The 24,788-nt window shown below is 29.5% G+C and overlaps 1 protein-coding gene across 4 annotated transcripts; it reads right to left on the bottom strand.

The window, feature by feature from the left end:
- Positions 1-6,316: 6,316 nt before the first annotated feature.
- LOC140663713 (T-box protein 2) lies at positions 6,317-18,554 on the bottom strand. Of its 4 annotated transcripts, none has more exons than XM_072888113.1 (6): positions 18,403-18,554; positions 18,282-18,318; positions 16,393-16,528; positions 10,370-10,682; positions 7,458-7,604; positions 6,317-6,914 (listed from the first exon to the last, which is right to left on the bottom strand). In XM_072888113.1, the coding sequence occupies exons 2-6, from the start codon at positions 18,310-18,312 to the stop codon at positions 6,399-6,401; spliced, it is 1,143 nt and encodes a 380-aa protein (XP_072744214.1). In that variant the 5' UTR covers positions 18,313-18,318; positions 18,403-18,554; the 3' UTR covers positions 6,317-6,398. The 4 variants fall into 4 exon arrangements, with proteins under 4 accessions (XP_072744214.1, XP_072744213.1, XP_072744215.1 ...); XM_072888115.1 differs by having other exon boundaries at positions 6,435-6,747; positions 6,833-6,914; positions 18,282-18,548; XM_072888112.1 differs by having other exon boundaries at positions 18,282-18,552.
- Positions 18,555-24,788: the final 6,234 nt, after the last annotated feature.

Below are 24,788 nucleotides of genomic sequence, written 5' to 3'. Positions count from 1 at the left end.
TAAAATCGTTTTTGTCTTTTACATAATATATATTATTATAAAATCATCTTTATATACATCTATTTATATTTTCATAAATATATCAATAAAAACATACACATACATCAGACAACTGATATAAGAGAGATAAAGTTCTGTAATTTGTATTATTTAAAAAAGACATCTATATATATATATATATATATATATATATATATATATATATATATATATATATATATTATATATTTTATAGTAGCTTTATAGACAATAATACTTTACATGATTTTTTTGTGTTGATGGATGAGTGAGATATTTATATAGGTGCTTGTGTAAATTAAGGCCTTCTTACGGTACCGAGTGGCGTGCACCATAAAATAATCTGAGAATGCCGGGGTCGTCGATTACGTATTCAGATTACGCAGTGCGTTGTGTTCCGGAAAAATCTTAAGTTTGTAATATATCCGGCGATCCATACCGTTATGCGCTCCACTAACATAAGCGTTAGCGAACAGAGACATGACAATAATAAATGATCGATCTCGCTACATTTCGTATGGGAATTCTCTTAAACGAAATTTTTGCGTCTATTTTATCGAAATTTTCTTACAAGTTTAATTAAGTAGGAGCTATCAAAGTATCCTTATTTAAAAAAAAAGTATTAAAAATTGTACACTATTTCTGAGATATATTATTTATTGAGAAAATAAGTTAACAATATTTTTATAATTAGTTGAAAACTTTTTAAATTTAATTAATAATGTTTAAAAAAATTAATTTTCTATACTAAAGTAATGACAAATAATGAGTGTGTATTAAAAAAAATGTCAGCATATGATCAATAATGAAGTTTCACTTCATTTTCTCGGTATTCTATTCAAATAGTCAAAACTTTGTGTTTCAATCAAGATAAATAATTGCGTTTCGAGTTAGCATCTCACATTAGTGTCCCGAGGTCCATGAGTCAACAAAATCGTCGGGCTAGGCGACAAACAGGCGAGACATACTCCTTGACGTCTTGCACTCGTGCTGTGCTGCTTGCAGATAGCATATTTCATGAAAGATAAGACGTCCAGGAGGTTCTCTATCGAAGAGACAAAACTAATTTATTGTAACTTACTTAAAAAAGAAAAGATTCTTTAAAAAAATCTAAAATAAATATAAAAGAAAAATTTAAGAAAATTTCCTAGTAATAAATTGAACATATACGCACAAAAGAAAAACAATGAGATGACAAGTTGAAAAGGAAACAATTCCATGAAAATAAAAGTTTAACAAAATATAAAAAGTTTAATAAGTTTAAACAAATAAGTTTAAACAAAAATTTAAAATGTTAGTTATAATTAATACATCTAGTTATACAATACAGTTTTGTATTTATATTTCAAAACATTTTTAAAAATCGATTATATGTGACATAAATGCATAAAATAATCATGTGTATGTGTATTATGGTAAAATTTTATATATGTATAACTAGAATATTATAAAACACAGAAATGATTGATGAATTTTTTACTTTTTTAAATAAATAGAAAGCCAGAGAGAGTTGATAAAAACGATTTTATTCAATAATAAAAATTTGTACTTATGATAATATATATATATATATATATATATATATATATATATATATATATATATATAATAAAACTACAAATGTAATATATTAAAAATTATATAGACTTTCCTAACAATACACCTTAATGGGAGATTTTTGGTACCTGGAAGGTTTATCTTGAAGCGGAAGCTAATTGTAAATATTCGAATAACTCGAGATAGTGACTACGTTTACCTGTCATCTTTAATCGAGTTTAATAACATCCGTAGTTCTAAAAATGACTATTCCTATGAAGAATGGAATAACTATAATCGGAGCCTTATAATTATGGATGTTATTAAACTCGATTAAGGATGATGTGTAAACGTAATCAATGATGTAAAAGTTGTCATGAGTCGCAAATGATATATGTAATGAGCATTATTTAAGCATATATTAGTGTGTTGGGTTTCAATTTTTTGTGAATGGTTATAGTCGTATTTTCATGTGATATTTAGATTTCGTTCCGACAAATCGAATAAAATTTGATTGATTGTTTAAAGGCAAAGTAGGATCGCTTTGTTTAGTTTCGTCGTATATTATCTTTTGTCTCATGCACTGTATGGTGTCACCGTACAATATTTCATGTACAACCAGGCTCAACAAAAGATAGGTACAAAGAATCTTTGATTCGAAGAAATTAAAAATAATTGAAAGGTATAACAAAAGGTATTTAAAGCATGATTTTTTTTCATTTTCCATTTTATCTACATACAATGGCATATTATCACGATTACGCACCCTTTTGAAATCATAAGTTTTTATTAGATTAACTAACAAATAGGATTGTTAAGAAAACAAATAGTGTTATTGAGAAAAATATTGAACAAGCTAGAAATAAAATTAAAATATATATAATATAAAAATTAAATTGAAACAAGAAGTAGTAAATTTTGTAAAAAATATTATGAATGTAAACATAAATGTAAAGAGAACGAACATGATAACACTGAAGGAAAATAAGAACATAGTGATAGAAGAACTAGAGAGTTGGGAACAAAAAAGAAATGTAATGAGCAAGAAGAAAGAACAGGAAAAAGGCATAATAATAAAAGATAATTTAACAAGGAAAGAAAGAGAGAGACAACAAAGACTGAGAGAGATAGCAAGAGGAGAAAGAGAGAGAGAGAAAAGTGTTAGAAATGTGAAAAGGGGATACAAGAAAATAAGAATAGAAGAAAAGAGGTTCAAATGGAACAAGAAAGAGGAAAAATTGGTTGAAGAAAGAAGAAGAGAATAATGGTTCAAGAAACAAGAGGGGGAGGAAGGAGAGGACAAGGAGAGCGGAATAAGAGTATGCTTATGGAACATAGTGAGAGTAACAAATAAATGCGCAAAAACATGGGAATATCTGAAGGATTCGATAATAGGACTGACGGAGACATGGATAGAAGAGGAAATATGGAAGAGAATGAATAACAAGTTATCAAGTAAATATGAATGGCACTGTATAGAGGCAAAGAAAAAAAACAAGAAGGAAAGAGGAAAGGAGGAATAATAATGGCAATAAGTAAGAAGATAAAGAATGTAAATGTAAAAGAAATGAATAAAAGAGCGATGCAAGTTAACTTTATGTACAACAATAAGAAGTGGAGAATAATTACGATATACAGCCAGAGAAAAGAGATGTTGGAATGGGCAGAGGGGAAAGGACAAAAACTAGAAAAAATGAGGAAAGAGGAGGAAATAGAGGAAATAGTAAAAAGAAATAATGGGAAAAATAAGAAGAAGAGAAGAGGAAGAAAAAAAGAAAAAGATAGAGATTTCGAAGTATCAGTAGCTATAAAGAAACAATGATAGAGGAAATACCGGGATACTTACAAGGAAAGAAGAAGAGGAAGGAAAGGATATTGATAGCGAGATTCAGATGTGGAAACGAATTGAAAAAAGGACAATATTGGAGAGAAGAAAATGATAGAAGGTGTAGAATATGCGGAGAAGAGGAAGAAAGCTTAATGCATGTGATAGGAAGGTGTGAGACAACGAAAGATGGAACAGTAACAGCAGAGGAGTTTATAAGCGGAGAAGGAAGAGGATAGGAACTAATGAAAAGAATAAGCAAAATAAGAGAAGAGAAAAGAAAAGAGGAGGAGAAGAAGGATGAAGAGGAACTGTACCAAAGAGATGAAACTAGTCAAGTCTAGATTCGATTTTTATTTGTTATCGGTGGCATTGTAACATAGTCGGTATCGAGGTGTTATGTTATTCTATTTCATTGTATTTTATTTTATTTCAGATTATCTATTGAGTTTTAGTTTTAGTTTTAATGTTAATTATAGTTGTAATTTTAATTTTAATTTTAATTTTAATTTTGATTTTGATTTTGATTTTGAGTTTAATTTTAATTTTAAGTTTGATTTTGATTTGGATTTGGATTTTAATTTTAATTTTAAGTTTGATTTTGATTTGGATTTTGATTTGGATTTGGATTTGGATTTGGATTTTAATTTTAATTATGATTCTGATTTTGATTTAATTTCGAAATTTGCAATGTAATGTAATGTGATTTAATTTAATTTAAGTTAATCTAATTTAATGTAATTTAAGTTCATCCAATTTATGTAACCGGAAGTCATCCTAAGTCGTAAGGCAAGGATTAAATAAATAATAATAGTAATAATAATAAATAATAATTAAATTTATTTTTAAGAAAAGTAACAAAATTAAATCAAAATTATTTTTGAGAAAAATAAAATTAAAATTACCTTTAGAAAAGTTAAAAAAATTAAAATTAAAATTACAAAAATCATAAAAAATAAAAATAAAAATTGTGGAAATCATGAAAAATCAAAATTAAAATTATTTTTAGGAAAAATAAACTTAAATTTGTTTTTCTTTTTTAGGAAAATTTTGAAAGATTAATAAACACAGCAAATTAGTTATAATTATTAACGATTTATATAAATAAAATGACAAATATTTATCAAAATAAATTTTCATAAAAAAATAGAATAGAATTATATGGTGACAACAACGAAAGACATAAATCACGGAAAAAACTCAATAAACTTGACACTTTTTAAAAAGAATTGGATACATTCGAGTATCGATTTGTCATTTTTCATTCTTTAACTTCTTCTTATTTTTAAATACTAAAAATAATAATTTAATAAAATAATAATAAATAAATTAAATGTATGATAATCTTGGCACAAAAAATATCTGTTTTTTGTATTATAATCTTCTCTTTTTTTATTCAAATGTTTTGTATTAAAATCTCGGCCGGAAACTTTGGATTATATTCAATTATCACTTCTCGGAAGGCAATAGCTAACTACAGAAGTTTACCTGGTGTTAAACTGCATCTCTTATATGTCTGCGGAAAAACTATAAAAAGGCGCACTGTAGATATATATAAAAGCATTATCATCCTTCCTTCTCCTCTAATTAAAGATGAATATATCGAATAACCATATAAGACATTTGATATCACAGTTTGTCTCATGTTGCGTAGAAGAGAATAAAACTTTTTGAATATAAACTCTATAGGTAGATAATAGGTAGACATAATAATCTTATATTATAAAAATAATTCCATAATATATATAACCACATAATTTTATTCATTTAATCCTTATAAAATAAAATCTTATATCTAATCGTATATACAGATTACATATATTTAATATATCTCTTTGGTAATATCTTATAAATTCAAAATTGTAATCTGTAGTTATGGCATATGCGACGTATAATACGATAAAACATATAGATAAAGTTGGATATATTGTACGAACGAACCACAAATAAGTAGCGATTGTAAATTTTTCGGAATTTAGCTGCATATACAAATGTGCATTTCAATAAAAGAACAAACAGCAAATAAGATCTCGAAAATATGCATTTATTATTCGTCCGTCATCCATATTTTTATTTAACTCATATATGTCCATATATCTTAGATTAGATGGCATCATATTTTTTTTTTTGATGAGTTTTATATTTAAAAAACTCTGAAAAAAAATGATTTTATTTTATATGTCTTATTATTCTCTCTCGTAAATGTAAGATATAATGAATCTTTTTAATTCTGAAAATTTCATTAAAATTTCCTTGACAGTAAGTATAAAACTACTTTGGTAATCAAAATTGATAAATTTTACTTGTTCCATCATCAAACTTAAAATAAATTTTATTTTAATTATATGATTAATTTTTATTAAGATTTAATTATTAATAACTTATTAATAATGTATTAATAACTAATAAATCTTAATAATAATACATAGGAACTCTAAGAACATATGTATGTATGCTACCGTTTCATTGTTACAACTTTTCATATTTCGATATAAAATATAAAATGTTAAAGAAATAATAATTTAACTTTTCAGATCAAATATATATATATATATATATATATATATATATATATAATATGTTAAATTATTAAATTTTATCACATAAAATGTGAACTCTTAAAATTATGTAAAATTAAATGTAAACGTTAACTAAAATATTAAAACTATATACAAAGTGAATTATAGAATAAGTATTTATTTACAATAATCTTTGGCTTACAAACAGAAATGTTTATAAACTTTTAAAATAGTTTAATTATTATAATTAATTGTCGTAAAATTTATTTTACTCGAAATAATATAAATTTAATTAATTCTGATATGTAGATTCTAAACTAATATCTAAAATTACTTTTTAATTTCATTTATCTATTTTATTTCAAGTAAAAAATTTTTTTTATTTTGATTTTATTTAATTGATATTTAATTACACACTCTTGATTACTCGTTATGACTAAAGTGTCATAAGTTACTAGTTGCAACAATATTGCAAGAAAAATTAAAACAACGTTCGTCCATCACAATCTTCCGAATTGAAACATCGCGAAGGGATACTGATAATATCTCGTCCATTCTCTTTGTGTGATGAACGGTACATGCGGAGATCGTAAGTAAGAGAAATACAGATCGTGGATCGTTGATGGTACCGATGACACCATCGGCCTCATCGGTACATTTGGTGTACGCGACGGCAAGTCTAACCAAGGTCTATGAAAAGGACTTGGTACTTCACTCTCGTGATTGTTTTCCGTTTTTGAAGATAATTTTGAGAGCTTGGCCAATGGCTTGATGTCGTCACAGTCATCGCAAATTTTAATTTCAGGTTTGTCCACAGATTTTTGCGCCAAGTCATCCAAGCTACTCGCACTACGGTTTGATTCGGATGAATCGGAGAAAGAATTATTCTCTTCATCGTCTGGCCGACTAGCATGGTCCATCTGATGATACTTACGCTTGCATCGTGATTGTCCCGTTTCGCGAAATCCCTTCGCGAACGGATTATTATAAATCTTCAACTTGGTGATGTGTTCATTCTGTAAATGATACAAAAAACAAAAGTTTTCATTAAATACAGTTTCATCGAGAAAACGACTCAGAGATATTTTGCATTTTTGAGATCAGTATTACTCGATATAAAAAAGAGAAATTAAAACTAAATTTTAAAAATATAAATAATAAGGAGTTAAATTATATAATAATAATAATAATAATAAAGAAATTAAATCATATAACAGTTATATAATATAAAATTTACAGTTTTTAAAACAAGATAGTCAAAATGATCTAAAAGAGAACATCAATTTAACATATATTTTAAAATCTTATAATTTAAAATGTTTACATTAACTTACACGTATCACTGTTTCCTTACATATATTGTACAGAGTACATTTTTAAGTAATATATTCTCCAAAGTTTCAACTTAAAGTAGTAGAGTATATACTTACGTATACTTTACTTTAAAGCGTGTGTTACTTAGAAATGTACCCTCTATAATAAATGTCAAAAAGAAAATAATCTATGTTGTGTAAGTTAACGTAAATATTTATAAAATTTTTTTATTGTATTTATTATACCTGATAAGCTGTTACGGCAACAAATTCAGTTTCTTTGAAAGAAATGATCAAGGCTGGATGAAAAAAGAGGTTGGCTAAAGGAGTCCGACGTGGACAACGAATTATCCAAATCTTCGGAATGTATTTATGCATTGATGTTAATACTACCTGTAAATATAAATTTTTTTTATTAATTACATATGTATATAAAAAAATAAACTCTATAACTTTAAAAAATATAAATAGTTAAAAATAATATACGATAAAATATCATCAAAATTTTGAGCTAAACGATTCTAGAAATTCATTGAACTCTATACAAAAAATAAAATTACAATAATTATAATTATTAAATACATCAATAGTCAGATATTGTTTACAAATCATTGCGTTCAATTTAAAACAATCTAAACTGAAAATAAATCTGGAAATAACTTAATTTTGTGCAAATTTGTCGATTATTTGCAAACAGATAAGAGAGTGTGTCTATGTACTTTTAAAGAATAAATTCTTATTTTCAAGCATGAATACGCAAAAAGAAGATCGTTGTTATGCAGCGTGCATTATTGCGAAAGATGATTCCGCAGGCATGAAAGAAAAGACCCTTTCTGTTAGCTGGAGAAACGCGGGGAGAACGGAACGTCGAGAATTTTATTAAATTCGTAATTAGTTTGGAGAACTGGGTAAAAGGGCGCCGCTTTTTCGAGATAAGTTGGCGCCTTACTAAAGAGGCCGACGGTAGACGGCAGACGCGATTCCCGAAAACCAGACTGGCCCTACAACCTTCTCAGAATCATGTGTCTCCACTGAGGATCTCTCATATGAATCTAGAGCGATGCATCACTTGAATATTTGATCTGTTATATGTATTTTGAAATATGACAAATATTACCAACGTCATAACGCAATCTTTTATGTGCTTCAGCTATTTTTATCGATATATTGTATTTTTTTAAATTAACTTCTTTTTTGAGAATTTTACTTGAAAGATTTATTAAATACATATATCTGTGTTTTGTATAAGCGAAACTGTAATAAATTTTAGATATGAATTTAGATGTATATTGTTCAAATTTTTCAGTAATTTATATATACATTATAAAATATTATAAAAAAAATATATATTTACAGCCTTGTACAAAATAAAGTATAATTGAAATTAGCTGACAAGAAAAGTTTTGTCCATTTACGCTTATAGTTCATTAAAATTTTACAATCGACTGCGCGCATAATTCAAAATCTATCGATAAGATTTTGGATAAAGTCGCTTAGATTAAACCTCTTTAGATCAGATCATATCTCGTGCATTCCCTTTGTAAGAAGAAAGAGGTGACAAAATTAAGATAACCGCGTAACAATGAATACTTTATTTTGCATCGCTGCCATGTGTCCGCGGGCGTTTGAAGATTAACGCGATGCGTTTCGTGCATGAATCAATCCGAATGAACATAACAAGAAGCAAAGGAAGCCGCCACCATTCTTCTGTGCCCCGTGTTCTTTCGTCGCGTCAACAAAAGCTGCGAGAACCGTAAAACGGCATCTTTCTAACACCAAGCGACGATGGCGGCGGCTATTTGGGCAGTGAATTTCAGCCGGTTCGTAAACAAACCCTCTCGTAGGCCACAGTGGGAAGAAGGTATATATCGATTACAGGGTGTCGTGAAGCGTGTTAATCTTCGTTCTTCACGGATGTCGAATTGACCGACCTGCCGCATTGGTCTCGAGTAGCCGAAGTTTTTCGCTAAAGAATAACGTGTCCACCCCGCGCGATCTTTTTCTTTCGGCGAAAGGAGATTTTAATCCCCCGACCCCTGGCGCTTTCTTCGAGCCGATCTCCAGAACAGAGTGCTCGCAGTGATACAGTGTACTGTTTGCCCTCAAAAATATTTATTATTTTATTAATGTAAAAAAATAAACACGTAAATATAAAAAAGTAAATACAAATCGCGTAGTAATGCGCTGATAATTTTTTAATGACAAAAACAGAGACTTTTATATCTATATATACATTAAAGCAATTTTATTTATGTTATTTCGTATTATTACATTTTTTTTCTAATTTTATATCGTAATCTAAAGATATGGATTACCGTGCCAATCCATTGTTACAATTATCTAAAAATGAGAGAGAGAATATTTTCAGAAAATGTAAAGGAAAAAAAATTTTACTTTTAATATTTTAAGATAATTTGAAATTGCCGGTATTTATGATAGCAGCTCTTGATTAAATGAAGGATGAATGTTAAAAAAGAGAGTCTCGCAAACAAATTAGACGAACAGGACAATGGCTACCTTCTGCATGCGAAATACAAATCGAAAAAGAAATATAATACTGAATCGAAACATTTACATAGAACGAAGATAAAAAATGAGAATATAAGAAGATAGGCTAAGGCTGTCAAAACATTGAAGAACTAGATAAACGGCAGCTAAGTACTGAATTGTGCTTTTTCCCTTTTTTTCTTCACGGGATTATCATTGGCAATCTTATCATCGGCAATATCAGTATTATCAAGTATAATTTTCTCCATTGTCAAGCCTACAACCTTTATAAACTTTACTATACCGTCATTCTGCAGCGGAAAACTTGTAACTCAAATATTAACTTTTAATTAAAAAATATATATATATATATATATATATATATTTTTTTTTTAATTTATTTTATATGTATATATTTTTTAATTTATATATTTAATTTATAATTTTTATATTTATATTTATATTTTATTTATATTTTTATTATATACAAAAATTAATTGATGATTGTTTCAATTAATGACATTTAAAAATATTTCTTATAATATTACATGCATATGAGATAAAATAACTATATCTGTATAATATGAGAAAATTGAAGTTAAGAGGAAAATTTCGACTCGTTTCTACTAATAGATTAACTTAAATTTACTATACATGTGCATATTACTTACGTTATTACGGCAATCAACGCTATTGTTTGTCAGTTTCAATTTACTAAAGTTGATCGAGTTTTGCATCCAGTGCTCGCCTAACGCGGGAGAATCTGGGTGACAAAATGTCCTGCGATCAAATGACGGCTGCGGTTCAGCCGGCCCGGCAAAACTCCAGCCCCTATTGCTGGTCTTATTCCCGTTTTCATCATCACCGCCATTTCCGCAATATTTGTGACGGCGGTCAGAAGCCGGTGTGATCTCCATAAGCACGTAATAAGTCTCCTGTTTGTCTAAACCGCTTACCGATAACTGAACGTACGGAAACATGCGTCTGTAATCAAACAAAAAGAATTCATGCATAATATAATGATATTGCATTGTATGTTTAAAGGTAGTATATTTGCAAAATATTTTAGAAAGAAAAACACTTTCGCATATATATAAAGAAAACAACAAATTTGAAGCAACGTATACTTTTGTTTGAATAGAAGGGAAAATAAAAAAATTATTTACATATAATAATTTGTGACAAACACAATGTTTCCCGTATAAATTATTTTAAATGATAAAATCTATGTCCAATTTGTAATGAATATTTCCTTTCAGCGAAAATATAATTAATAATTTTCATTTCCGTTTAAAAATATGTAAAAATAAATAATTTTATTCAATCTTATTGTATGAAAGCGTACTCGATGCTGCTACGGCATTATGTGTGACAACAATGATATATAAAGAATATTGAACATTGAAGAAAATCCCTTAATAAGATTTTGCGGTTATGACAAGCATGTATAACTATTTTATAGAAAAGACTTTCACCATTCTCAACCACCATTAAAACGAAAGTGTTTTTCCTCCAGGTATACGACGCATTTTTTAAAGAACAAAGGATCCCTGATCATTAACGTGCCGGCGTCATCGTAGGATGAGCCATACTAAACATCTTTTATTTCTTACAAGATTTTTGCTGGTGAATTTTTTCAGTAAACATTTTAAATACACACACTAATCCGACGAACTTTCTTAAAAGTCAAACATTACTTAAACAAATCGTAGCAGTCTCGTTTTGTCCGCGCCTAATTGTAGTGGTTCTCCCCATATTTTCCCGTTTGCTTTTTAGCTCTACCTCTCGAGTGGTCAGGCTAAAAAGGTTTAGTTACGCTCTCGGTATTGGTACCCTCAGTATCAGTAAAACTAATGTGAAACCCAAGAGATGCAGGTATAAACAGAAGTAAAAGTAGGTTTTTGAATAATAAAAATTATGAAATTATTTAAAAAAATATAATTATTATTTTCATTAGAACTTTATATTATATATTTCCGATCATTTTAACTATTTTGTACAACTATTTTGGCCCACATGACATAAAATTTTAAATTATTTTTCGAAAATCAAAAGCAAAAATAGTAATACATAAAAATATAGTATTCAGGTAAATAAATCAAATTTTTAATCATTATTTCAAATAACAATAGATATATTACACATATATAGAACTTTCATCTATAGTCATAGAACATCTATTCCTTAAATAAAAATAAAATGCTCAATCTGAATATATCCATAATTTCATCGCTGCCTTAAATCGTCGCGTAATAAGATAAATAAATAAATAAATAGATAAATAGATAATAGATAAATTTTCTTCCCTTGTTTATGCATATTCCTATGTAGAAAAATTACGTTTCGAAATTTTTTGGTGGACAACCAACAACCAACAACAAATTGAAATCGGGCACAAATTTTTTCATTCATTCAATAGACAATAACTTTTTGACCATGTTCTTCATATTTCAAAATTGAATCGTACGATTCATAATTCTAAAGCAAGAAATAAATCTATTTCAATAAAAACAAGAGATACTCATACATCCAATTACGTTCGCGCCATTACAACGGCTTCGTGCCACGCGTGACGGACATCTGTTTTAAAAAGCCTCTTGATTATGCAGCGACGAGATAACGTTTGCAGTGGCGTGATGTAACACGCATTGCGACGGCACGAGCTCTGGTCGCATCCCGTTCTGTTGATTGCGGAGGAGTTCGCGTGGAACCCGTTATCGCATGAAAAAACATACGCTTCGGTTCTAATTTTGGAAAGATCCAATATAATTTTCTCATCGATAGAATATCTTTATATAACAAAATCAGTAAAAAAGACGATAAATATGTTATCACATACATATTTCCAAGTAAACGAAAAAATTATATAATAGTTTTTATTTAATTATTTAACAACATGTTATAGATTTTTATTTCTTGATTTTTCATTGGACTCAATTATATTTTTAATATCATGAACACATACTTTGTGCTCTTCATAAAAATATATTTTGTTTTGCTTATTAAATATTCTCTTTTTATTTATTATAAATAAAAAAAGAAATATTTTTTGTTCCTTACAAATTTCACATTAGTTTCAAATTCTTGCAAATTGTTTAAAAGGAAATTCTATTTATAACATTCTCATATACTCGAAAGAGGATTCTTGACAATAAAATTTAGAATCAATAAACCTCAAACATAGAGAAAGAGAGAGGACAAAATTAGAAACGCAACATGTAGTATCTCTAAGGAATTTTTTTAATTATCTAACAATATAACTATTATTGACTTTCTATGTGTTAGTGACGAAAGAATGATCTCTTGATCATGAAAGCAACTTCTGTTACGCATTTTTTTTCTATTTTGTTTCATTTATCGGGTTAATTATTAAAAAAAAAAAAACAAGGATTTACAAAAGAAAGCCGAAACCCAAAAAGAGATAGAGGCTCAAAACAATAAAAAATAATAAAGAATAATCTAGGTTGTGGTAAATGAAAATCATGCGGCTAAACATCGATTGTGAGAGCGAATTCGCAAGGTCCACCACGAAAGAAAACAGAAAGCACGTGGTGGGCACGTGCAGACAAGAATACCGGAAAGCACGAATGGACAGACAGACATCTCCGTCGCTATTGTCGCGCCTGAACCGCCCACCAGGAATATTTTGGAAGATAAACACATGTTTCGACTTCTTTTCAGAGCATCAATATCTCCTTCTCGCGATCTGTCAGCTCGTTAAAAGCACGATCGATGGTTATCTTATCCGTTAAAAGATTTTAGGTGGTCCAGTTGTATCTCGTAACAAAATATATATCTTATGACGTTCGAGCGTATAGACTTTTTCATGAAATCTCTCGTGAGAGATTTTGAAAAAGAGATAATATATAAATATTTTCCAATATACGTTTATCACATAAATATATGTACAAGTTCATGTAAAAGTAAAAGCATATTAAAATAGAGTGTAACATAAAATGTGTGAATAACAACATAAACTTAAGTTTACATTATTCATTGATTTTTAAATCTGACAAAATTATCATATTCAATTCAAAACTCTTATATATAATTTAAGAACTGTTAAAAAATACATATTGATTTTTATATTCGGGAAAAATTCCTCAAATTTAAAAAAATCTAAAAAACATTGAACATTTCGTCTTTAAAAATTAAAAAATTTTGACATTAAAAGACTACTTTTGATATCAAAATGACTATTTTTGCTACCTGGGATCTTTATGTTTTATACGTGAAATGTATACTTGTGTAAAAAACGAACACTATATAAAAAATATCTTATCGTGTATAAGTACAAGTCATAATTAAGATTACGGACATTGCATTCTTTTGATAAGTTAGTATTCAAACATTCTACAATATTCGGCAATGCTCACTTTAAAAGCGTATTCAATCTCCTTTAAAAGCGTATTCAATTTCTTGATTAAAAATTTTTTCCAATCCTTGGGTCATTATTTCTTTAATCAGATACATGATATCGTCATTATTATTTATTCAATTTAATAATATAATAATTCTCACAAATAACCAATGGACAGAAAAGACTTGTTCTCAACAACATTCAGGCACATTTTCTGTCTTCCGCTGCGGTTTCCACGCCTACGTGACACGCGATATACAACATGAAATCTTTCGTTGCGCGTGACATCATCGCGTGTTATCTGTTTAAAACCATGCAAAATTCCATGTACCCCTATCTCGAGTGGTTACCGCTCCGTGTCTCATCTGAGGAACTGTTCGATCGCTTCCGGCAAAGAATCGGCCTTACCGGAAGCGGACGCGATCCGCTGACGTCCGATTGTGGAATGACGTTGGTTGCGTCGCATAGTCTCGCCTTCGTGAAAGACGATCTTTTTATTCTATCCGAAAAACTGAAACGCCATTTGATCCTTGATCGGAAAAAACGATAAATCGTCGACCACTATACCCCATGACGCCTCTTACGCTCAGCGACAACCTGACCTTCTGCGAACCTAAACTCATTGTCACCCTGTAGTCTATCCTTCTGCCTACCGTTAAAAAGAAGCTTATCATTATGCGTCGTATTGAAATACAAAAAACATGAGTCAGACTGAATTTTGGAAAGCGACGCTAGTGATGTTTAAAAAAAAAAAAACATTTTATAATACCGATTTGTTAAATAAAACCGTGACAGAGTTAATTAATCATCTTTGATCTTTGTGAAACTTGTATTGCAAGAAGTGTCAAACGAATTTCGACACTTGCTTCTTGTTTAATTATAAAAAAAAAAAAAAACATAGAAGCAATTTTAGACAGACATCGTATAAACGCTGAAAGTTTTTTCCTTGAAAATTTAAAGTGAAATATTAGCTCTGATTCTAAATTTCTTTTTGGTTCAGAAACTGTACTCCGCGAGAGGAAAAATATTACCTAAGTTTCTCGGTTTTCTTCACGGGACCAGCAAATCTGCGAAAACAGATCCCGGGTTTCGTATTACTTTTGGCAGAATCCCTATGGGATGGTCCATTGTTTCGTAAAAAAAATTGCGATCGGGTAGTGATTTTTCGAGTGTCTCGACACGGCGCCGACCGGCAGACAAGAGTGGTTGCAACGGCGTCGTCTCTTGATTTGCGACGCACCTCTTACAGGCGCCAAGACTATTTCCAAGCATGTATAAGCGTGAGTCAAAGGAAAGTGTCTCGTCTTGCTTGTTCAATTGAGAGGTACCTTTCGTCGCGTCAGACACCATCATTTAGATTAGATTGTAGAAAAGGCGCATAAAATTGTCATTATAATTGTGCCGGGAAATTTTAGCATTGTGTTATCGTCTTAAGAAATTTTGTATTTCTGTTATTAAGGTACTACATTTCTCTACTTTGCTTATTTATTGAAGAAGAAAAAGTATTATGCAAAATCAAAGATTTATCATTGTTTTTTTTTATTTATCGAATCCAATATTAAGTACTCTCTTCTTTTTATTGAGACTATTGTACTTATTTTTAATGTGTAATAATCCAGGTTGAGAAGTAATGGGTTATTTGTAACGCCGTTATCATTACAATTATTTTTTTTTCAGTATCTATAACAATATGTAATTACGTATAAATTTTATTTGTAACGAAAATTTTTTCATTTTTCAAAATTGATAAGAGTGAAAATTACTAAATGTTTTTTTTAGTATCTTGTTTCTTCCTTACTTCGTAAGACGACTAGTACATGTAAAAACAAACAATAAAATATAAATAGTAAACAAATCAACACTTTTTTATTTGCTTAAGACTATTGCGCGTGACAAAATTTTTAAGAAAGCTTCTTTATAACTTTTTAAAAGTTTTTCTTATTCAAAATTATTACACATTTTATATCAATAGCAATGTCACTATCAAAATTATATCATTTTTACAATTTTCATGATAAAATAATATTTACAAATTTTTAGTATTTAATTTAAATTTATATTTAAAAAAATTGTAAAATTTGCATTGTATATAAAAAAGGCAGTAACAGAAATTTGTAACGACTCGTTACTTTAAAAAAAAAAAGAACCATAATGAATTACTATAAAATAAATTTCCCAACCCTGGTAATAATATTGTTAAGGAATATTTGGAGTAGCACACACAAATTTACACAGAAATAACGTAACTAATTTTTATATATGTCTAGATATAAAATTGCTTTATAAAAAACTATATTTGGATAATACAAATTAATTATAATAATGCGTCCTCACCGTCCTAACTTCGTAATGATCATTTCCGTGGTCTCGGCATGAAATTGCTCCCAAAGCTTTCGATTTTGTAATTCTACTCTGACTCCGGACAATGACGATAGCTGTGATGACCACCTGTTCGAATATGGCTTTTCATCTGTAAATTGATAGCGCATTGATTAGAATGATTAAACAATAGAACTTTATAGTGTTTTGTTGTTATATAGTGAAAGTACCCAGGTAGCACTGTTCGTTTTATAAGCGTTTTCTAAACGTATCTAATATGCGAAAAGATATGTTTAGAAAACATTATAAAACGTACCTGGGTATTCTCTAGGACCGGTATTCACAGTCCATTTTTATACTTATGATCATCTTAGGTCGTCTTAAAATTACATTCAGTCAATCAGATGGCAAAATAAAATCTTAAGAGCTTACTTAAAATGATCTTAAATATGTATAAGAACGGATTATAAATACTGCTCTTTAGATTTAGTATTGTATGAAATAGTAAAAAAATTCAATCTTTTCGAATCAGATATTTTTGTAATCCAATAATAAGTGAAACGTCCATAAACATTGCAATCTATTCTCAATTACATTATAATTCAAGGAATTAAAATTAATTAAGTATAATCTCGGTGTTTAGAGAATTATTGGACTAGAACCGTGTAAGATGATATCTAATAACATATATTTAATTTTCTAATAAAAATTTATGCAAAAATATACATATTTAACTTTGGGAGAGAACGAGAAACAAAACTTAAGATCGAGAAAATACTTTGCACATATTTAAATAATGATACCAGGTAGCTCTATTACGCGCAAATTAGAAGTGCTATTAACGCCAATTTTCGCGAAAATATGTGAAATTGCGAGCGGTAGGTTCTCTAAAGAATTAACGCCATTTCAAGATGAACGAAAAAAACTGGAGAAAATGAGGTAACAGCGGGACACTGAAGTGTAGCCGCACTTATCTGGTAGCATTATTATAGACTGGACACACAATTGCAAATATTCGATCTCCTACAAAGAAGGGACAATATATCGCCAGGACCGTTCTATAGAAAGATAATGATTACTCGTTCCGCTACAGATCGGCACTTTTCATCTTTCAAGAATCTCAAGTATTATATAGGGTGTTATAGTTGACAGAACGACTGAATACGATTTCGGTTGTGTAAATCAATTTGTCGAGTGTATTTGTGAGAGTAACATTTTTCTGCCAACTAATATGTTAACGTTACTTCGAAGATATTTAATTTTACAATCGTAAATTACAGAATAGTTAAAAGTGCGATATGTATTAACGCGAAATATGCTTTATAATTAACACCTTTTTTTCATAAAACATACAACATAAAAAAATTGTTGTCATCTATGTTTGTTAATTATTAAAATGTAATCATAAACTGTCAATTTATTCAAAGTGCATAAATATATTACTATATTTAAATTTTTTATAACATTAATATATTTAAATTATATATCTCTTGTATTAAAAATTCTCTTGCTATAAATTAATGGAGTTATATTAAGAATGTTTTAAATTAAAACATTGTTAAAGAAAAATTTTAACATTAATAAACTTTGTTAAAAAAAATCTTTAAATTAGTTTTGATAAAAAATCTGGATATAAAATTGAATATATAGATTGAGAAATAGAAAAGGCAAGAGTAGAAAATAAGATTAAATCAATTAACAAACTGCAGTCATGGATTATATGCAACTTAAAATTTATAGATTGATCGATATTATATGATTATTCTTGATATTAAAATATTATATCCCGCAGAATTGTTGACATATTTGTTTCAAATCCGTGACAGTAATCAGCTGATCTTTGCCGCCAAATTTGCACGATTTTAAAACAATTTGAAATAATCAGAGTCGACATAACAACAAACCTGTTCTGTGATCTAGAGTGATCTGCTGCATGAAGACCTGGTTTTGCAATTGTAAATCCATTAATACGTTGTCGTTTATGTTTTGAACAGGCAATTGAAAAGACATTTGAATAGGCATTACCAAAGTTCGATATTTCGAAGTTGTTTCAATCACACACCGAAGCAACTACGCGACGGAAGGAGAGCGCAAAGAACTATGTTACGTTCACACAGTCACACAGTCGTATGATAACTAAAGAGATCTCGATTTCAACCAGAAGCCAGAAGACAAAACCAGTGCAGCATCCACGGCGCAGATCATTGAACAATACGACTCGTGTCTTCATTGGTGAACGTAGCCGCCCTCATAAATGCCGCACCGCCTACGCGAAACTCGATTGGTCATGGTTCTACAAGTGGGGTTTGAAACCTAAACAAGTGTCTGTAAAAGCAACAGACAAGGAGCAAGGGAAAGAGAGAGAGAGAGAGAGAGAGAGAGAGAGAGAGAGAGAGAAAGAGAAAGAGCGAGGGGTGAAAACTCGAACTCGATGTGTCATGCAATTGCATTTTCCCGCTCTCGCCTAACTCAAAACTCGATTGAAAACCATTTGTTCACTTTCCGATAACTTTCTTTGTTCAAAATCTTCAAGCAATCGTTGAAAAGTTAAAGTCGGTGTTAAAGTTAAAAAAATGTTAAGTTACTTAGTTAAAAGATTTTGGATTATTTAATTTTTTTTATTTCTCAAATCTGACAAATATATATATATATATATATACATATATTTGTCAGATTTAAGAAATAAAAGATTATTAAATATATATATAAGATGCAACTTTCAATCTTTACGAAAGCGCTATTGACTTAATTAATTAAAATTTAAAATAAAATAATTAATGACCCGCGAAATTTAAAGTTGTAAAATAATTATATTTTAATCTCTTAATTCACATACATATGAGTGAACGTTTAATTGTGAGACATCCTACATATAGGATAAGTCATGGAAACCTGACGATTTTCAAAATGAAATAAATAAATAATATGTAGCTTAAATATTTATTTCTTCTCAGATAACAATAGGATATCATTTAAGTATATTACTTGATCTTTGTTCATTTTTTTAATTAAAAAAAATGTTTACATTTGAAAATGTAAAAAATTGTTTGAAAATTTAATTATTGTTTGAGTTAAATAAAGTAACATACTTAAATGATATTCTATATTCTATTGTGTTATCTGACAAGGAATAAATATTTAAGTTATATTTCATTTTAAAAATTATCAGATTTCCGTAACTTCTTATATAAGTAATCTTTATTATAATCTTTATGATAAAAGAAAATAAACAAATCTCAATAGTAGAGAAATTAAATAAATTAAAATTAAATTCCTTACCATTATAGAAACATGTTCTATTTGATGATAAAGTACCAGTGCTATCCAAAGGTGTCTAATTCCACGCGTGCGTAGTGACTAATATTTCGAAGGTGTTACAATGATTTTAGGCGCTCCTACGCTAGAATTCGTTCGCGCTTTTCAGTACGAAACTGTAAAGGCTAATAAAAAATAATCTTAAAATCTTGTCTGTTTTTAGTGTTACTCAGAACCACGATGAAGAAGTGACAGAATAGTCACGTTTTTTTGCTTCTTCATATTTTACATTTTAAATTTTTATATATTTTTTTAATTTTTTGTTTAATTTCTGTATTTGTTTTATGTGACACTGTCAGTGATATTATTATATTTTATAATAAATAGATTTTTAAAAATGAAATAAAAACAGCAATTTAAAAATTATTATAAATAATTATTAAATCGAGTGGGATTATCGCACAGACTGAGTCAATTTTCACGCGTTTTTGGACACTTTAAAAAAATTATTGGCGGCTATAAAAATTTTCCGTCCCTCCAAATTCTGCGCCCCAGACTAGAACGTATACTGCGTACTATATTGTAACGCCTCCGACTGTAATCGTTATGAAGAATTGACAAGTGCATTTGATGAGCGCGTCGCAGATCGTTATCGCCATTTCCATCAGTGACACCGACCCTGCACAGATTTGTATCGCGTGTTCTCGCGAGTCTCGTCGTAACGTTCTCATTACAAGCGTCGTATATGAGACGAAACACGGAATGTCACAAATTACCGGAATCCGGCGGGTAGACAAAGTTAATAGTTTGTTCTCGAGTGAAGATACGAAAAAGAAAGCGAAATCTCAACAAAATGGACACATTCCAGCGTGGCCGGAATCTTTCATCAGGTACCGCGTTAACAGTTAAGTTTGTCGAGAACTTATTAAAAGCTGAATATTTTTATTTCATTAAATTTTTACTTCAATAATCTTTTCAAAAATGCTTATTGTTTTCGAATCGATAATTGTTTCTCAAAGACTTCAGTCTACGTTAAAATTGTATTTCAACTCGAATCTTTTCTAGTCTTTTATAATTTTTCGAATTTTATTTAATGTCTAATGTCGATAAGTTTTCTAATTTTCATATAACTGACAATGAGTGCTTTAGAGTGGCTCCGACGTAATAATTCATGACGTGAAATGTTTATCTCATCTTTCATTCTCCTTTTGGTCCTTTTTTCATATCTATTTATTCTATTCATGTTTTCCAATGCCAGTACTTTTCCCGGAAATCTCTACATATGCACACATGCACAACCTTTCATATTTACATTTTATCTAAAAATAAAAACAGCTAGATAAAAATAGCTGGATATCAAATGCACAAATACACATATATATGACTTATGTTCGATGAAAAATAATTTAAATGGAATATTCAAAATAATTTTACAAACATAAAGTCAATAGAGAGAAAAAAAATGCGTGCTTGTAGTTGCTTACATCCTTTAATATCATGTTACAATGATGTGATGATCTGAGGCATAAATTGTTGGGGGGAGTTTTTCATTATTCTTTATGAAATAAAAAGAGAAAACAATGAAAATGAAAAATGTGTAATTAGATTAATTTTACTTTGTCATTTTTGTATCGCGTAATCAATAATCTCATGGCAAACGATAGATGGGAGAAAGGGATGCAATAAGAGAAAAAATGAAATAAAAGGCCCTGACAAATGCATCCTATGACTCGCTTCCTGTTCGTCATACGCACGCGACAATTTCCTGCACGGTGATAATTGCAACAGTTATTTTTCAACGCGGTAGAAATTCCAGTCGATTAAATAAGAGATTTAAATGCAAGACACATTACTAGAAACATATTGCAACGAACGGAATTTATTTATAGATTAAATTATCGAATAGACTATATCAACTATTTTCTTCCAAGAATTAACAGCTAGTCTGTAATCAGAGTTTAGATTTGGAGAATAATGTTATCTAACGATATGGGTTTATTTCCTTTTGAAGAAATTGCTTTCAGAAAACGACATTTTGAATACTAATTGCGAATGTCATCGAAACTAATAAGATATATGAACTTTTAAAAATTTTTGTAAATTAATCTTTAAATTTTTTATCGGATAACTTGGACATCTTAGTTTAACTACTAATTTATAATTAAAGTTTGAACTAGAATAATATGTTATCTAACGATACAAGTTGTTTTTATTTAAAAAAAAAGAAAATTGCTCTCGAAGAATAACACTTTGAAATACTATTGAATGTCGTTAAAACAAATAGGATCTATAAGATTTTCGTAAATTAATTCTTGAATTTCTTATCGGATAACTTTGAAATCTCCAGTTGAACACATTTTGACGTGTAGATATTTGTATTTTAAACTTGAAACATAATCCAATTTTGTATTATTCGACTATAATTATAATTAGAAAGTGTTAAAATATCACGTCTCGTTTTCGCGAATGAATGAAAACAACCGACTGGTATGTCCGATTCTTAAACAAGGGTTATTCGCGCGTGTCGCGGGGTATGTCGCGATCACGGCACGAGACGAGCGTGCAAACTAATTTTACACACATTTGTCACGCGGTCCAGAGTCCAGGATGTTTATTTTTCTCTCAAATAGAAGATCTCGAGAAAGCAGTGACATTCTACCGGGCGGGCACTTGTAGAAACGCTTCCTCGTGGCGCAGTGTAACAACTGTAGAAGCGCCAGTCGAGATTAAAGTGTAAACAGGCAAGAAAGAAACACAAGTATGCACGCATTCCCTCTCGTAGCGCGGAACGAATAGGCGAATGGAACTTTGTTTTAGAGTGGCCACTTCGTCTCGACTATTTGTATAATACATTCGAACGGAAGTTTTGTCAAATCACTCCCGTATACATGTATCTCTGTATCCCTGAAAGAAAAATAGGTTTCCGATTTGAAAAGAGAGCACCTTAAGTTAATTTCAGTTGAACCATATTTTCCCGGATGCTTTTCCTAATGCGTTCGTTTGATAAGTATATAAATTATATAACTCCAACAATCGAAATATGTTGACGCAAATACCTGACAGTTTTGTCCAGTAAAATATTTATCAAAGAAGCTATAATTAAATTAAAATGAAGAATTGTACAGAATTGTTTGCAACAAAAACAGACATACAATTATGTACACTGTACATTAACCTGATGTAATAATGTTTTATTCCATCATGTACAACGTGGAAGAAAGTAATAGTAATAACACGACAAATAAGATTCGAAAAAATAATATTATATATTCTGAAAATCTTGCACCATACAGTCGCATCATACACTTGCATTAATGGTGTCTCGCCCGCATTCACAATGTGTGATTCATGGATTTTTCGAAAGCTATAATCATGCAATTAACTATATGAATTAGGACTGTTTAATTTGTGACATCATTTGCGAGCGCCTAGTTAGGCAAGTTTGATGTAAACTGAAAGATATGATTCTTTTAATTACTTAGTCTCTTATTAAAATAAATATATAAAATCATCATTAATCGATTAGCATCCGGAAATATTTCAATCAAAATTTCTTTGCCGAACACATTATAAGAGATTTTAAAATTAAAATTGAAAGTTGTAATATATCATGAGAATATTCTGAACGAAAAGAAATGTATTACTTTTTGTCAGAATTAAATATTATAAACAAATTTAACCATGAATGTAAGTGCGTAGGACACATATTAAGTATATTCTTGAATATACGGATCGCTGTTAAACAAACTAAGCGAGTGAGGATTATCAATAGGAAAAGTGCTTTGTTATTTCAGGACACACCAGATTTAAACTTTGAGATTTTCTGTGCTCAACATGAAACGAAATAACAGGCATAATAAGCGTAAACTTCTTAAGCATATATTTTTGTATTTTTGTTGGAAAGATAATTTTTTTCACTCATTAATAAAAACTGTAATTGATCAAAATTGAATTTAATGATAGTTTTATTCTGGATGTCCATAAATAAGCGCTTTGACAGCATTTTTCCAATCAGTCCGAAGTAACTTTTTTTCGAGATTTGTCAGAGAAAATATTTATATTTTAAAATTCCAATTCTGACAACTCTAAATTTACCAAAAGTTGGTTCTAAAAAATTTACAAATATAAATTTTATTAAATATTTTCATAAAAATTTTTAAATATTTATTAAAGATGAAAAAATGAGCGAATAATGATTTATATACATATATTTTTTAAAAAAAAGACGAAATCCTACAAAATTAACAGAATTTATATTTGCATGAGATACGAAAGAAAATTTTAATCTTGTTTATAAAATCTGTGCTAGTCTGTGCGACAGAATAATAGGTAGACACGCACACGCGTGCGTATGAATGGTATAGAACTACCAATATTATCGAAAATTCAGCTGGCGGAAAGCATAATATATTTTCTTAACTCAAAAGCGTTATCTGTTCTATGGAAACAATTTGATTTTCACTACACCCGACAACAGATTTTTCTTTTCCGTCGTTTTTACAAGTATCAATAATACGTTCAAATAATCCAGTAATAAAAAAAGGTGTTCATTAATCAAAGTACTATTTTTCAATTAAAATTCATTCAATGGAAATCCGTTAAAATAATTAAAAGAATTTAATAACGATTTTAATATTCATTTTCTGAAACTTACCTCTTTTAATTCAAAATGAACGTTTGAAATTTATGATAGACAAAGAGAAAAATGATATAAGAATAATACATGTAACAAATAAATAAGCTACATATCTCCAGAATCTTACTTTCGGTGCGCTTTCAGAATCGCAATAATTTTTTATCACGATTAATCGTGAAAGAACCGGAGGAGCCTTCGAGAGGAAGAGAGGATCAGGTTCTTTAATATTCCTTTGCGATCGCACACGCAGAGGGATCGTAAAGCGTCGCTTCCGGACGTAGTAAAGTGAGTTTTCGCGCGTGGGCGACGGCACGCTTTGAAGTACAACGGCGGAACTGCATAACCGTTCGTGCAGCTGCATCGTCCCTGTATCTTCGCGCGCGTTGTTTCCCTTTCTTTTTTTTATGGCAAACGATTGCGCCGTGCGAGATTCTGCGTCGGAAGACGGGGTACCAGGCTGCGTTTCCGGTTTGCCGCGCGCGATTGTCGATTTCTGCGCGATTTCAAGGAAAATTCCTTC

The sequence above is a fragment of the Anoplolepis gracilipes genome, chromosome 3 (assembly GCF_047496725.1).
Source record: "Anoplolepis gracilipes chromosome 3, ASM4749672v1, whole genome shotgun sequence".
NCBI lineage: Eukaryota > Metazoa > Arthropoda > Insecta > Hymenoptera > Formicidae > Anoplolepis > Anoplolepis gracilipes.
This window is presented reverse-complemented; position numbering and strand designations above follow the sequence as displayed.